At 39.4% G+C, this 14,777-nt stretch overlaps 2 protein-coding genes across 2 annotated transcripts; one reads left to right on the forward strand and one right to left on the reverse strand.

Moving 5' to 3' along the window:
- The first annotated feature begins 1,368 nt into the window (after positions 1–1,368).
- gmfg (glia maturation factor, gamma) lies at positions 1,369–4,645 on the forward strand. Its single transcript, XM_081371462.1, has 7 exons — positions 1,369–1,476; positions 1,936–2,032; positions 2,152–2,201; positions 2,309–2,358; positions 3,612–3,694; positions 3,830–3,903; positions 4,349–4,645. The coding sequence occupies exons 1-7, from the start codon at positions 1,474–1,476 to the stop codon at positions 4,418–4,420; spliced, it is 429 nt and encodes a 142-aa protein (XP_081227588.1). The 5' UTR covers positions 1,369–1,473; the 3' UTR covers positions 4,421–4,645.
- paf1 (PAF1 homolog, Paf1/RNA polymerase II complex component) lies at positions 4,577–14,138 on the reverse strand. Its single transcript, XM_081371458.1, has 14 exons — positions 13,954–14,138; positions 13,651–13,680; positions 13,157–13,249; positions 12,950–13,071; positions 11,137–11,203; positions 10,911–11,012; positions 10,606–10,711; positions 10,434–10,502; positions 9,361–9,464; positions 9,149–9,265; positions 8,051–8,179; positions 7,855–7,960; positions 7,510–7,597; positions 4,577–5,625 (listed from the first exon to the last, which is right to left on the reverse strand). The coding sequence occupies exons 1-14, from the start codon at positions 13,998–14,000 to the stop codon at positions 5,294–5,296; spliced, it is 1,512 nt and encodes a 503-aa protein (XP_081227584.1). The 5' UTR covers positions 14,001–14,138; the 3' UTR covers positions 4,577–5,293.
- Positions 14,139–14,777: the final 639 nt, after the last annotated feature.

Raw genomic sequence — 14,777 nt, forward strand, 5'->3', positions numbered from 1 at the left:
GTTCGACACTATAGATCATGACACACTCATAGATCGACTACAGAATTACACTGGTGTTCAGACACAGGCTTTAAGGTGATGTAGATCGTACCTATCAGACGGTTGCCATTTTGTCTTTTTAAATGGGGGATAATCTAAGATAACGTCAGTAAATGACGGAGTGCCTCAAGGCTCTGTGTTCGGCCCTCTGCTGTTTTCAGTATACATGCTGCCGCTTGGTAATATTATAAGAAAACATTGAATTAGTTTCCACTGTTATGCCAATAATACTCAGTTGCAATTCTTTGTAACTGATCCAGAACTTAATAACCAGTGTAGAGCTGATATAATTGGTGTTATATGATCATATCTCTAGCGGCGGCATTTTGGACTAACTGTAGCTTGTTTATTGAGGATAAAGGACAACCAGCTAGTAATGCATTACAGTAATCTAGTCTCGAGGTCATGAATGCATGAACTAACTTTTCTGCGTCAGAAACTGATAGCATGTTCCGGATCTTAGCGATGTTTCTGAGGTGGAAGAAGGCTATTTCTGTAACATATGAAATATGATTTTCAAAAGACAAGTTGTTGTCTAATACAACTCCCATGTCTTCAGCTGTAGAGGATGAGGTTACGGCACATCCTTCAAAATGCACATTATATTCTAAGAGATCCGGTGTACAGGTTTTTGGTCTAACAAGTAATCTGAAGTCTTATCTGAATTTAATAGAAGAAGATTACAGGTCATCCAATAAATATCTTTAGCACACTTGGATAATTTAGAGATTTCATCTGGTTGTGATTGTGGTTCTGAGTATCATTAGCATAACAGTGGAAACTAATTCCTAATTCCAATGCATGTATATTGAAAATAGCAAAGGGCCGAACACAGAGATTTAATTCAATTGAACACTAGTAGTGTCTATCATTAGAAGTGACCGTAGAGTCAAATTAACTAAAATTATAATGTTGGTGATTTAAGGCAGGACAAAAACTATATGTAGTTAACCTGACAAAACTTTATCTAGCAGGAATGACTAAATTAATTTAAATTCATACAACAAGATTACAACAAATTATTTCAAACTAATTCGATTTTGTTGGAAAAATGTAATTAAATTTCGTGGAAAACCTTTCCTTAATTTAATTAAGTTCATTCAACAGATTTTTTTTTGAGTGTACATGCTATCTCTAACAGTAGAGTATCACTATGGAGATTCTGATCAGTGCTGCCCTCTGCTGTAAAACTGCAGCGACTGTACGACTGAGAAACATCTACCACACAACTATCATTTCAGCTCAACATTTTGTTGTTTGTAAAAAATCTGAAGTAAATAACCATATTAGTGAATCTCGTTTTAGCAATTCAGCTGCAAATAATCTGTCATTCTTCAAGACACCAGAAGACGGTGAGTTTGACGTCAAATCCCTCAGAAAGCGTCTTCAGCATCCTGTCACAAGAGCCCAAAAGAGGAACCGCAGAGCTGCAGGATGGTAAGACCGATCTCCTCAATGCTTCTGCTAGATCTAACTTTATCAATAATGTGTTTGAGTTTCAAAGTATCATGAGCTGCTGTAGAGTCGCTTTATGATATATTATAATTTTGTTTGAAGAGGAAGCAACGAATTACAGCAGCAGAACAAAACAACACTTCCTGTCCTCAGTCTCTTACACAAGCAGTTGCAATGGCGTTAACCAAGCTAAAAGGGAACTTTCTAGCTTTGGCTAATGTTCTTGTTATGAACAATGTTTCTTAACGTTTAGAACATTCAAAAGTAACATAATGTGTGCAAAAAATGACTAGATGGAATGTTCCTTTAATGGTTACACAAAAACTTGATGTTTGAAGCATTCAGAGAACATTCAGAAACACCATGGGAATGTTAGCAAAATGTTATGTAGTAGTGATTTTAACCATTGGAGTTATGAATACATTGGTCGTGTTTCATCAGTCGAGTTCTCTGGTCGTGTGCGAGGTGGACGCCAGTCTGCAGGAGAAGCTCAAGAAGTTTCGCTTTCGCAAGGAGACGAGCAACGCAGCCATTCTGAGTGAGTCTCACAGGGAAACACACCAGTGTGTGTGGAAATAAATGCACCTCTTCTCACACCGAAGCTGTTTCACTGGGCTGGCATTTGTTAGACACTCATTTAATGCATGTTTTCTTTAGTGAAGATCGATATGGAGAAACAGCTGGTCATCCTGGAGGAAGAGTATGAGGTCAGTGTGTGTGTATGATGCTCTGAGGGTCATGAGGTTAAACGTCGTCGCTCTGTTAACCTCTCTCTCTCTCTCTCTCTCTCTGTGTGTGTGTGTGTGTGTTTCAGAATATCTCTCTGGATGAACTCAGAGAAGAACTTCCAGAGCGTCAGCCACGATATCCTTACCGGGATCTTTAGAGATATTATAGTATATATATTATTAAAAAAAAGTCACTATTTGGATTTAAATAGGCAAATGCTTAAGAGTCTATGATTGGATCATTATTGCAGTGATTGTTATGTTTCTAGCATGTTTGGCAACAGTTCTTCTAACCCAATGAATGGAGTGTGTAGATTTTCATCACGGCCATATTCCAGGATGACAAAGCCAAGATTCATCAGGCTCAGATTGTAGGCTCATAACATCACAACATTTACTTTCATCAAGAGGTGCATCAGTTTTTGGTCCAGATCTTGTATTGTCAATGCAAGAGTCCAGCACTCTGTAAAGTCTCCTCCAGCACATCCCAAAGACTTTCAGTGAATTTAAGCTCTGGACTCATGTGTGAAAATTATTCTTTTCTTCCGAACCATTCTTTCACAATTTGAGCCTGATGAATCTCGACATTGTCATAAACAGTAAAACCTAAAACAAAAACTGATTGTGATAATAATATCCAGCTAACAGGGAACTCAGAACTTCGGCTAAAATTCTGGCAAAGCTCTTTCAAAGTCTATTTTAAAAAAGTAATGTTCAGAAACACAATTTCATAACTTAATGGGAGCGTTAGCTAAAGCTTGTTTATTGAGGATGCAGCAAGTAATGCATTACAGTAATCCAGTCTAGAGGTCATGAATGCATTAACTAACTTTTCTGCTTCAGAAAAAGATGTTTCATGTTCCGGAGCTTAGCGATGTTTCTGAGGTGGAAGAAGGCTGTTTTTGTAACAAATGAAATATGATTTTCGAAAGACAAGTTGTTGTCTAATACAACTCCCATGTCTTCAGCTGTAGAGGATGAGGTTACAGCACATCCTTCAAAAAGCACATTATAATCTAAGAGATTCTGTCTACAGGTTTTTGGTCTAATAAGTAATACCTCAGACTTATCTGAATTTAATAGAAGAAAATTACAGGTCATCCAATATTTAATATATTTAAATAATTTAGAGATTTCATGTGATCATGAGGAAATATATAACTGAGTATTATTGGCATAACAGTGAAAACTAATTCCATGTTTTCTGATTACCAAGCGGCAGCATGTATACTGAAAACAGCAGAGGGCCGAACACAGAGCCTTGAGGCACGCCGTCATTTACTGACGTTATCTTAGATTTTTCTCCGTTTAAATAGACAAAATGTTGACGTGATGTGAAAATAACCCTGATGTGTGCAGTCTCTGTGTGCTTTCCTCAACTCAGTGCACGTATATTGTGTACAGTTATAAGCTGACGCACGGTGACGGACGTGTGTCGTATCCGCTCTGCTTCATCTTCTCCAGTCCTGTGGGTGAGTAAAGATGTCTGTGCGGATAAACCAGCGGGAGACTATCAGGATAACAGTGCATGTGCTTCATATTTCGCCACTGGAGTTTCTGCTGAATCTTCTTTAGCCTGTGTCTTACGGAGATGTAAACTCTCACAGGCTGTAAACCCGAGCAGCAGATGATGTACGCGGGCAGCAAGAACAGACTGGTCCAGTCCGCAGATCTCACCAAGGTAAAGTGTTCATACTTAATACATCTCATCAACAGCCTGCAGTGTCTGAATTGTAATCTGTTAAATACACAATTAATAAACAGAATCTCTAGCTCTTTCATCGGACTGTATGAGATGCATTTGAAAATGATTAAAAAAAACATTAACCCATCAGTTGAATTCTATATGAATGCATGTTATATTACTTAAAGGTATAGCGGAGGATCTTTCCGAATTTTAGATAAGACCCGCCCTCTCCACTTTTTGAAAACTTTGATTGATTCACCAGAATGATTGACAATTAGGAGGACCAATAGTATAGGTGATCCACCCGGAAGTAAAAAATCCTCCGCTATACCTTTAACAAAATTACAATTATTATTATTATGGATAAAAGTACACTTTTGTCTGATTGAATTGCTGTTGAAACCGATTCATAAAAGCAATAAATCTTTTGTGTCTGCAGATCTTTGAGGTTCGTAATCCGGACGACCTGACCGAAGAATGGCTGAAGGAGAAATTGTCATTTTTTCGCTAAATTACAACCAGAATTCATGAAATCATGCAGATTTCAAAACTGATCTCTGTTACGTTATTCTGTTTAAATATATATATATCATCATAAGTCTTGCTCATTTCATGTTCTCAAATGTCTTATGTAAGACATTGTGTCTGTAAGTCTGTGTGAACCATGTTCACAGTGGCCTAACGCATTTTAATACACATATATAATTCATAACAATAAATCAAGTTTGAAGTCTCAGTGTTTGAATCAGCTCATTTTGGTGATTTTTAGTAGATGTATGACGTAGTTCAGGTGTAGAGAATCACATTAACTACCAACATCATCCACATCAAAGAACTCAGATGTAACAAAATCATTGTTTATTTACAATGTTTACACTGTAATGAGAGGAGAAAACTACAAAAACAGCACTCGCTAATAAGCGACTCGCTTCAGTCTCACATAATGAAGAGCCAGAGGAATAAAACACCAAATGAAAACTACAGCAGGACAAATGTGTGTGTAATTCAGTTAATTCCTCACATGGATGTGAAACAGATGGCATGACACACAGGTGTGTGTGTGTGTGTGTGTGTGTGACGCTCAATCACGTCCAGGTCACTGATTATTTCCATGACGAGTAAACGCAATGCAGGAAAAACAAGCAAAATATAATTTCATGTGGATGAAAGGCATGTTCTCCATGACGCCAGAGAAAGCGTGAGAGAGTTCAGTTGTGAATACTAACAGATAAAAGAAAACACAAGGTCACTGGTTATCTTCATGATGAGTAAACGCGACGTCACAATGCAGGAAAAACAAGCAAAATATAATTTCATGAGGATGAAACGGCGTGTTCTCCGTGAGAGTGTGTGAGAGAGTTCAGTTGTGAAGGGGAGCACCGTCTCATTCGCTGTCGCTGTCTCCGCTGGAGTCGGACGCCCTCTCTCTCTCGCTGCCGCTGTGCTGGACGCTGCTGCTGTTGCTCCTCGCTCGCCCACCCTCCTCTTCCTCGCTGTCGTCGTCGCTGCCGAAGATCTCCTCCTCGTCACGGGCCGCGTCCCGGTCCTCCCCGCTCTCGCTGCCGCTGCTCTTCCTCTCGCGCCGCTTACGCACCTCCTCATCCTCCTCTTCCTCCTCCTCCTCCTCCTCCTCTTCTTCAGCGGGTCGCTCCTCATCCTCGCGCTCGGACTCGCTCTCAGAGTTCTCGGAGTCGCTGGGCTTCTCTCGCTCTTCGCCTGAACACAGTATCATATCGTCAGGACATCATCTTAATATTCTAATTAATATTCTAAGGAAAGCTTTTCAAACGACAGGAATAAAGTAAAAAAAAAAAAAAAAAACAGGCCTGTTCAAACCAGGAATGAAAACTATGTTAGCACTGTGGTGCCTTTTCATCTAATTTTTGTCATAATTTCAATTAGTCAATTTCGACTTGTCATAATTTTGGTATAAAAAGTTATTACTTAAGAGTTATGACGTAGTTTCTACCTTTTTATCTCATTATTTTGACTTTTTATGTCAATTTGTCATGTTAATATTTTTGTTATGACTTAGTTTGTCACAATTTCGACTTTTGCATTTCATAATTATTACTTAAGAGTTATGACTTTGTATGTACGTCATGTTAATATTTTTGTCATAATGACTTAGTTTGTCAATTTCAACATAGTTTTGTCATAATTGCGACTATCACAATTTCGACTTTATTTCATAATTATTACTTAAGACTTATGAATTTGTATGTCATAATTTCTATCTTTTTATCTCGTATTCATGACTGTAATCATTTCGTCATCATTTTGATTAGTCAATTTCCACTGTCTGACATAGTCAAAATTTCAACTTTTTAATCTCAATTATTAGTCAGAATGATTAGTTATGACTTAGTATGTCATAATTTCAACCTTTTGATCTAATTTTGGTCATAATTTCAATGTCAATTTCGACTTGTCATAATTTTGGTATAAAAAGTTATTACTTAAGAGTTATGACGTAGTGTCATAATTTCTACCTTTTTATCTCATTATTTTGACTTATGTCGTCAATTTCAATTTGTCATGTTAATATTTTTGTCATAATGACTTAGTTTGCCATAATTTCAACTTTTTTTGTCCTAATTTCAACTTTATCACAATTTCGACATTTTTATTTCATAATTACTTAAGAGTTATGAATTTGTGTCATAATTTCTATCTTTTTATCTCATAATTTTGACTTTTAATTGCAATTCTGAGTGTCATAATTTCAACTTTTTATATCGTATTCATGACTGTCATAATTTCGTCATCATTTTGATTAGTCAATTTCCACTTTCTGATATAAAAAGTCAAAATTTCAACTTTTTAATCTCACAATTATTACTCAGAATAATTAGTTACGACTTAGTATGTCAATTTCAACCTTTTGATCTAATTTTGGTCATAATTTCAATTAGTCAATTTTGACTTGTCATAATTTTGGTATAAAAAGTCATTACTTAAAAAAAAAACTTACTACAATAACTAAAATTATAATTGACCATAACTAAAATGAACACTACGATAACTACAATAACTGTAACTATAACTATTACTCTAACTATAACAATATCTATGATAACTATGACAATAACTAAAATGATAATAATGATGATAACTAAATTGGTAACCAAAACTGTAACTATAACACTATAACTATAGCTATAACGAGAACTATAATGATGATTATGACAATAACTTTAAAGATAACTATAATTATGATGATAACTAAAACAATAACTGACTGTAACTATACTAACAATAAGTATAACGATAATTATAATTATAAAACTATGATCCTAACGGATAACTACAACAATAACTATAACTATGACTGTATAATGATAACTAACAATGGTATAACGATAATTGTAACATGAACTGTAACGATAACTATTATAATTTTTGTTATAATTTTATGGTTATAGTTATTTGTTCCTGGTGTGAATGAGCCTTCAGACTGAATCTACACAACACACTTTGACTGGAGTCTCAAACTTTGTACTAAACACACACACACACACACACACACACACACACACACACACACACACACACACACACACACACACACAGCTGATATAATGATGAAGTGTGTGTTACCAGAGTCCTGCATGTCTTTCTCCAAGTCCAGCTCCTCTCCATCTTCATCCTCTGGCTCGTGATTCTCCAGCTGAGCCTTGCGAGCATCCTGTCCATCACACACACACACACACACACACACACACACACACACACACACACACACACACACACACACACACACACACACACACACATCAGTGAACGCGTTCACATCAATCTCAATCAGGCTTCTGAATCCTCCGTTTATATCCAAATAAACAGTTTCTAAGCATTTAGAAGTCTCTGCTACAAGTCTAAAAGTGAAGTGTGTGTCGGACGAGGAGTGTGTGTCGGACGAGGAGTGTGTGTCGGACGAGGACTAACCTGAGCCTCCAGCTCCTTCTCGTTCATGTCTCTGTGTTTACACACCAGCACGGCATTCGTGGACGACTGAGCGCCAACCTTCGCTCGTCGCTTGCTCAGACGCACCCTAAAACACACACACAGGCGGTCATTAACACACACACAGAGATGAGTCTGCTCCGGGTGGGCGGAGCCTGTAGGTGTGATTGACAGTTACCTGGTCTCCAGCTCGTTGTAATAAACGCCGTCCGAGTCTCTGAAGATGAAGAAGTAGTTCTCCTCGTATCCTTTACTGGCCTTGTTCTTCACGTTCCAGTTGTACTCGCGAGCGATCTTATAATCGTACCTACACACACACACACACACAGTACATACAGGTGAGTTTGTGACTGTGTAAAATCTACCTTTCCTCTTGATTCACTCATAAAAATCAGATATGGTAGTTAAATGTATATGCTAATGAATTCCGGAGACAAGCTTCTAGAGCTGCACGATTCTGGATGAAGTGATATTTAGAAATAAAAATCACGATTCTGAACACACAACTAAACAAATCGGTGTATGACATCAAATTACCATGAAAGAGAGTTGAAAACATACCAATCCGTGGTACTTTTGATGTCATACTTTGATCGGTGTGCACAGAAGTCGAACGCACCTAATACTTTCAAATTAATGATTCAATGACGCACTCAAAGACTTCACTTGTTTCATGACTGGATGAATCAGTGTTTTTGAAAGAATCTCTTGAATGAATGATTCAATGACTCACTTCAATGACTCAATCTTAAATAGTTCACAAGTGAATCAGTGTGTTTGAACAAATCTCTTGAATGAATGATTCAATGACAAAGACATTTTTTAAAAGTCACTTGTCGCCACCTACTGGTGTCACGATGTAATTAATACAATCTTTTTTTTGAAGCGTCAAGTCACTTTCAAAAGGTGATTTGCTCTATTTTGATCACTACTGTAGACATCAGTGTTTATATCTGAACTATAAACTTTTATCCCAGTACTTCTGTGACAATCTGAATTATTATAAGACAGAAATAATGATGTTTCATATCTATACATGACAACGGCTCTCTGTGGATCTGAATGTTCACTGTGATCAGACATGGAAGAATCGCTGTACTTTAGGAATAAGATCCTGTGAGTGTTTGAATCGAGATCACAATCTTTTAATGATTAATTGTGAAGCTCTAAAACCAACTAACCTTCACTTCCGAATATTGACATCGCTAAAATTCATTCTGCTCCAGTTTCATGAATGAGTGTGTCTGATGTGTGTGTGTGTGTGTGTGCGTCTTACACTTCATCAGGCATGTAATCCAGATCCTCGTCCACGTCTCTCTTGCGCTTGCGCATCGTGTCCTCGTTGGGAAGGAAGTACGCCACAAACTGATTGCCCTCCTCATCCATCATACCCCTGAAAACACACACCGTTTCTGTGTCGTCCTGCTCAAGCTTGTGAAATACGAGCGATTCACACTGACTGTACGTGCTCTGAGGATTCACACACACCTGATCATGGCCTGTGACATCATGTCCACTCCCGCCGGAGCAGAGACGTCTTTAGGAGCCGGATCTGAGTCAAAGATGACTTGAGCGCAGGGATTGATCCACATCTGTGGCGGAGACAGACAGGAATCAGATTACAGGTCCGATACTCACACTCTACCGGCTAATCAGAGGCTTTCAGAAACCATCAGGCATGATGTCATCAGAGGCACTAGAGCTCGTGTCATAACCTCACACAGGTGAACTGAATCAACACTTCATAACCTCACACAGGTGAACTGAATCAACACTTCATAACCTCACACAGGTGAACTGAATCAACACTTCATAACCTCACACAGGTGAACTGAATCAACACTTCATAACCTCACACAGGTGAACTGAATCAACACTTCATAACCTCACACAGGTGAACTGAATCAACACTTCATAACCTCACACAGGTGAACTGAATCAACACTTCATAACCTCACACAGGTGAACTGAATCAACACTTCATAACCTCACACAGGTGAACTGAATCAACACTTCATAACCTCACACAGGTGAACTGGATCAACACTTCATAACCTCACACAGGTGAACTGAATCAACACTTCATAACCTCACACAGGTGAACTGAATCAACACTTCATAACCTCACACAGGTGAACTGAATCAACACTTCATAACCTCACACAGGTGAACTGAATCAACACTTCATAACCTCACACAGGTGAACTGAATCAACACTTCATAACCTCACACAGGTGAACTGGATCAACACTGAAATCAGTCGATATGAATAACAACACTGTCGTTTTTTAAAGTCTTTGAGTGTGTGTGTGTGTGTGAGTCTGAGAGAGACAGTGTGTGTGAGAGAAAGAGAAGTGTGTGTGTGTGTGTGTTTGTGAGAAAGAGAGTGTGTGACTGTGTGTGAGAGAGAGCGCGCGTGTGTGAGAGTGTGCGACTGTATGTGTGAGTGAGAGAGTTTATGAGAAAGAATGTGTGTGTGTATGTGTGAGAGAGACAGAATATGTGTGTGTGTGTGTGTGTGTGTGAGAGAAAGAGAATTAGTGTGTGTGTGTGTGTGAGACCTTGAAGTCTGGGAAGACGGGCAGCACCTCCACAGGCGTGACTCTGGGTTTGCTGTAATGCTGGGCAATCTGAAAGATTCAAACAGGAGAATGGATTCAGACATCGACTGATGCTGTCATCAGGTGTGTGTGTGTGTGTGTGTGTGTGTGTGTGTGATCTGCATGTGCTCACGGATTTCTGTGCGTCCTCAAAGGTCTTCTCGATGGCAGCGATCTGACTGTCTCTGTCTTTGTAGATCTCCTCCTCCGTGAACTGCTGCTTCACGGACACACCGATCCTGCAGGAACACACACACACACACACTCGCTCAGCAACACGTCTCACACGACGTCACTGAACTCACTTTAGCTGGACGGTCACGCTGTTTTTTCTGGAGACTCAAACTCTGTTGCATTATTCTCCAGTTATCTCTGTAAAGCTGCTTTGTATCTGTTAAAATAAAGATGTGTGTGTGTGTGTGTGTGTGTGACACTCACTTGACTTCCACCTTCTCGTTGGAGACGCCGTATCTGTTGAACTCAGTGGAGATGTACTCCGTCTTCCTCATCCACGGCACCACCTTCGCATGCTGCTGCGACCTGAACACACACACACACACACACACACACACACACACACACACACACACACACACACACGTCTGTCAGCCTCAGTGCTGGGGTCAAAGGTCACTCTCAGCATCATGACATCACTCTCTCGCACCTCTTTGAGCTCGACGGAGCCGTGATCTCCTCCTCCAGCAGCTTCTCATCAGCAGGATCCAGCAAAACTGAAACACACACACACATGAGTTTACTCTGGTAAATGCAGATTAGAGGTTTTACATGGTGTGTGTGTGTATGTGTGAGTGAGTGTGTGTGTGTGTGTGTGTGTGTGAGTGTGATCTCACTGTTGGGGTCGATGCGGTATGTATCAGGGTTGATGAGGGTGTGTGAGTGTGTGTGTGTGTGTGTGTGTCAAGTCAAGTATATTTATATAGCGCTTTTCTAACACAGGTTGCATCAAAGCAGCTTCACAGTAATAAATTAGAACAATACATCAATGTTTGTTTCTAGTGGAACGTCTACGTTTGGTAATGCTGATCAATAGTATCGTTGATTGATTAATTCAATTAAATATCCCCAAATATCCCCAACTGAGCAAGCCAAAGGCAACAGTGGCAAGGAACCGAAAAACTCCATCAGGTGACCTAATGGAGAAAAAAAAACCTTGGGAGAACCCGGGCTCAGTCGGGGGCCAGTTCTCCTCTGGCGTTTATGAACTAGAGGTCGGATTTAACTGTAGGATTAAAAGTATTATATGAATGCCTGGCTGAAGAGATGCGTCTTTAATCTAGTTTTAAACTGGGAGAGCGAGTCTGAGTAACGAACAGTATCCGGAAGACTATTCCAGAGTTTCGGAGCTAAATGTGAAAATGCTCTCCCTCCTTTGGCTGATCTGGATATCCTAGGTGTGACCAAAAGCCTCGAATTTAGTGATCTTAAAGAGCGCGATGGATTATAGGGCGATAGAAGATCCGTTAAATAGACTGGAGCTAAGCCGTTTAGGGCTTTATAAGTCAGTAGCAATACCTTGTAATTAATACGGGACTTTATAGGTAACCAATGTAGAGATGATAAAATCGGTGTTATATGATCATATTTTCTAGCCTAGAAATCTAGACGCACACTAGCGGCAGCAAAATGTATTTCGCAGCCAGTCTCCATTGACTTTCGAGCTGCAAAAACCTAAATTGGGTCAGGCCAATCACGTCGTGTATCGAGTAGGCGGGGGCGGGCTTAACATAATGACGACAGAGTTGCTGACGACGGTTCCCTGCTACTTGAAAACAAAGAAGAGCAGCTGGCGAACAGCGGTCTGTCGAATCGGCTTTGGCCGCGACTCTGGAGGACTTGGAGTTAGGCTTTTCTTTGAGAAAAGAGCAAAGAACGGCACTGAAGTGATTCTTAAAAAAGGAAGATGTGTCTGTAGTTTTCTGGCCAGATTCAAAAGTTGAATCTATCATCTAACGTTAGCTCCGCTGTTGGGAAAACGCTCTGGTTGGTTGAAGCGCTGTCCTATTGCGTGCAGAGGGAATCTGAAAGACAGACGTTTATCCGCCCCTCGGAGTGAGCGTGTCTATGGAGAGTTGCCAGACATCTTGATGAAGGTCTCGCTTGCCAGGCTACATATTGTCTTGATCTAGTAAGAACTCTAGCGGCGGCATTTTGGACTAACTGTAGCTTGTTTATTGAGGATGCAGGACAACCAGCTAATAAAGCATTACAGTAATCTAGTCTCGAGGTCATGAATGCATGAACTAACTTTTCTGCATCAGAAACTGATAGCACTGTGTGTGTGTGTGTGTGTGTGTGTGTGTGTGTGTGATCTCACTGCTGGGGTCGATGCGGTATGTATCAGGGTTGATGAGGGTGTGTGTGTGTGTGTGATCTCACTGCTGGGGTCGATGCGGTATGTATCAGGGTTGATGAGGGTGTGTGTGTGTGTGTGTGTGTGTGTGTGTGAGAGATCTCACTGCTGGGGTCGATGCGGTATGTATCAGGGTTGATGAGGTCGATGGTGACGCCCAGATCCGGTTCGGTGAGCAGCTCGTGTTTGTGTTGCTTCTCTAGCGATGTGGCTTTATACTGCACAAACCTGCAACACACACACACACACACACACACACTCATTACACCACACCCCACGAGCCCGTCACGGCTGAAGCGGACCGGAGCCGTACCTGTGCTGGTCGAACGGATACGTGATGAACTTCGGATCAAACGGGATATCCGGGAGACTGTTCCCATATTTCACTCGGCACACGACACCAGACCTGAAGAACACGAGACACACGTGAAGCATCACCACACAGAACCACGGTCTGTCATTGGTCAGTCAGACAGATGGCCCCGCCCCCACTCTCACATGATTGGTTGAGTCAGAAGTTGACATGTTGATTCGATTCAGTTCAATAACTGTGTATGAAACCAATTCAATTCACTACAGAAGACAACTCAGATCAAGTTTTGTTCTCGCCCAATAGTGTCACTGCATCCTAATTAGCATAAGATCCACCCTAAGGAGTGATCAAGATCTTGAATACTATTAAGGGTGGATAATGTGAGGATTAGGATGCTGGAAATGTTGTGAAAGCATCGTAGAGTCACAGTGTTTCTCTGTCAAACTACCAGTGCCTTTATACATCATCATCATCATCATCATCATCATCATTACCTCTCCGGGACGCTTCTGTGCGCTGAACTTCTGCAGAAAACACACAGAAAGAGACATAAATCAGACATGACCAGACCAGAATAGCGATTTCTAACGTCTATGTGTTTAGTATGTCACCTAACATTACATCTATGTTTCCTAGCATTCTCTATTTAGTACTCATATGCTATATATATATATATATATATATATATATATATATATATATATATATATATATATATATATATATATATATATATATAGTGTTTATGTAAGCTTATTTGTGTGTTTAACAGGTTAGTAATCTTAGATGTCTCTCACCGGTGTCCGTCCTCGCGCTGCGCCTGCGTCTGTATAGTAGGAGCCATAGAGGACAAAATAAACGCGTTTTCTCCACACAAACGACTAATATACAGCGACGAAAGAGTCCAAATCAGCTTATCGACACAAACAACAGCAACGCGCGCCTGCCTGCGAATGAGTGACTGACTTCCGCCCCGCAGAGTTCCTGCAGGACCCCGCGCGGGAGGAGGAGCTGCCCCGCTCACCGCCTGAATCAAACTCACCGCTTTACTGGCAAATTACTCAAACTCTGTACATGTATATTCATGCATGTATTGACGTATATAATGATCCATATTTAACTATTTATTAATGTCGTATAGTTATATGAACAGAGGTGTTTTGTTTTGATTGTGTACATTCATGTGAACAAGCTGACTGCTGCTGGCAGTGTGGAGGCCCACACCTGCAAAAGATTTGTACAGTAATCTTTAATATATATTTTAAATAATTTGTTTTAATAATTATTTTATATTAAAATCGTCAAACAATAAAACATAAAAAATAATATAAAAATGAATTAGTTTATATTCAACTTGTTAAATAATGATAAGGGAAAAAACATAATTAATTGTAATATAGTATTCTTTAATGTTATTTAATAATTTATCATAATTATTATTATATATTAAAATAGTTAAATAACACATTATTATGATTATTATTTAACAATTTAAATATATTTTTTATACTTAAATGGTTAAATAAAATGATAATAATAATGCACTTTTATATAGTATTCTTTAATATTTTGATTAATTTATTATTATTTTATATTTAAATACACACATTATTATTAAAAT

Source organism: Scardinius erythrophthalmus, assembly GCF_964197995.2.
Source record: "Scardinius erythrophthalmus genome assembly, chromosome: 7".
Classification (NCBI taxonomy): Eukaryota; Metazoa; Chordata; class Actinopteri; order Cypriniformes; family Leuciscidae; genus Scardinius; species Scardinius erythrophthalmus.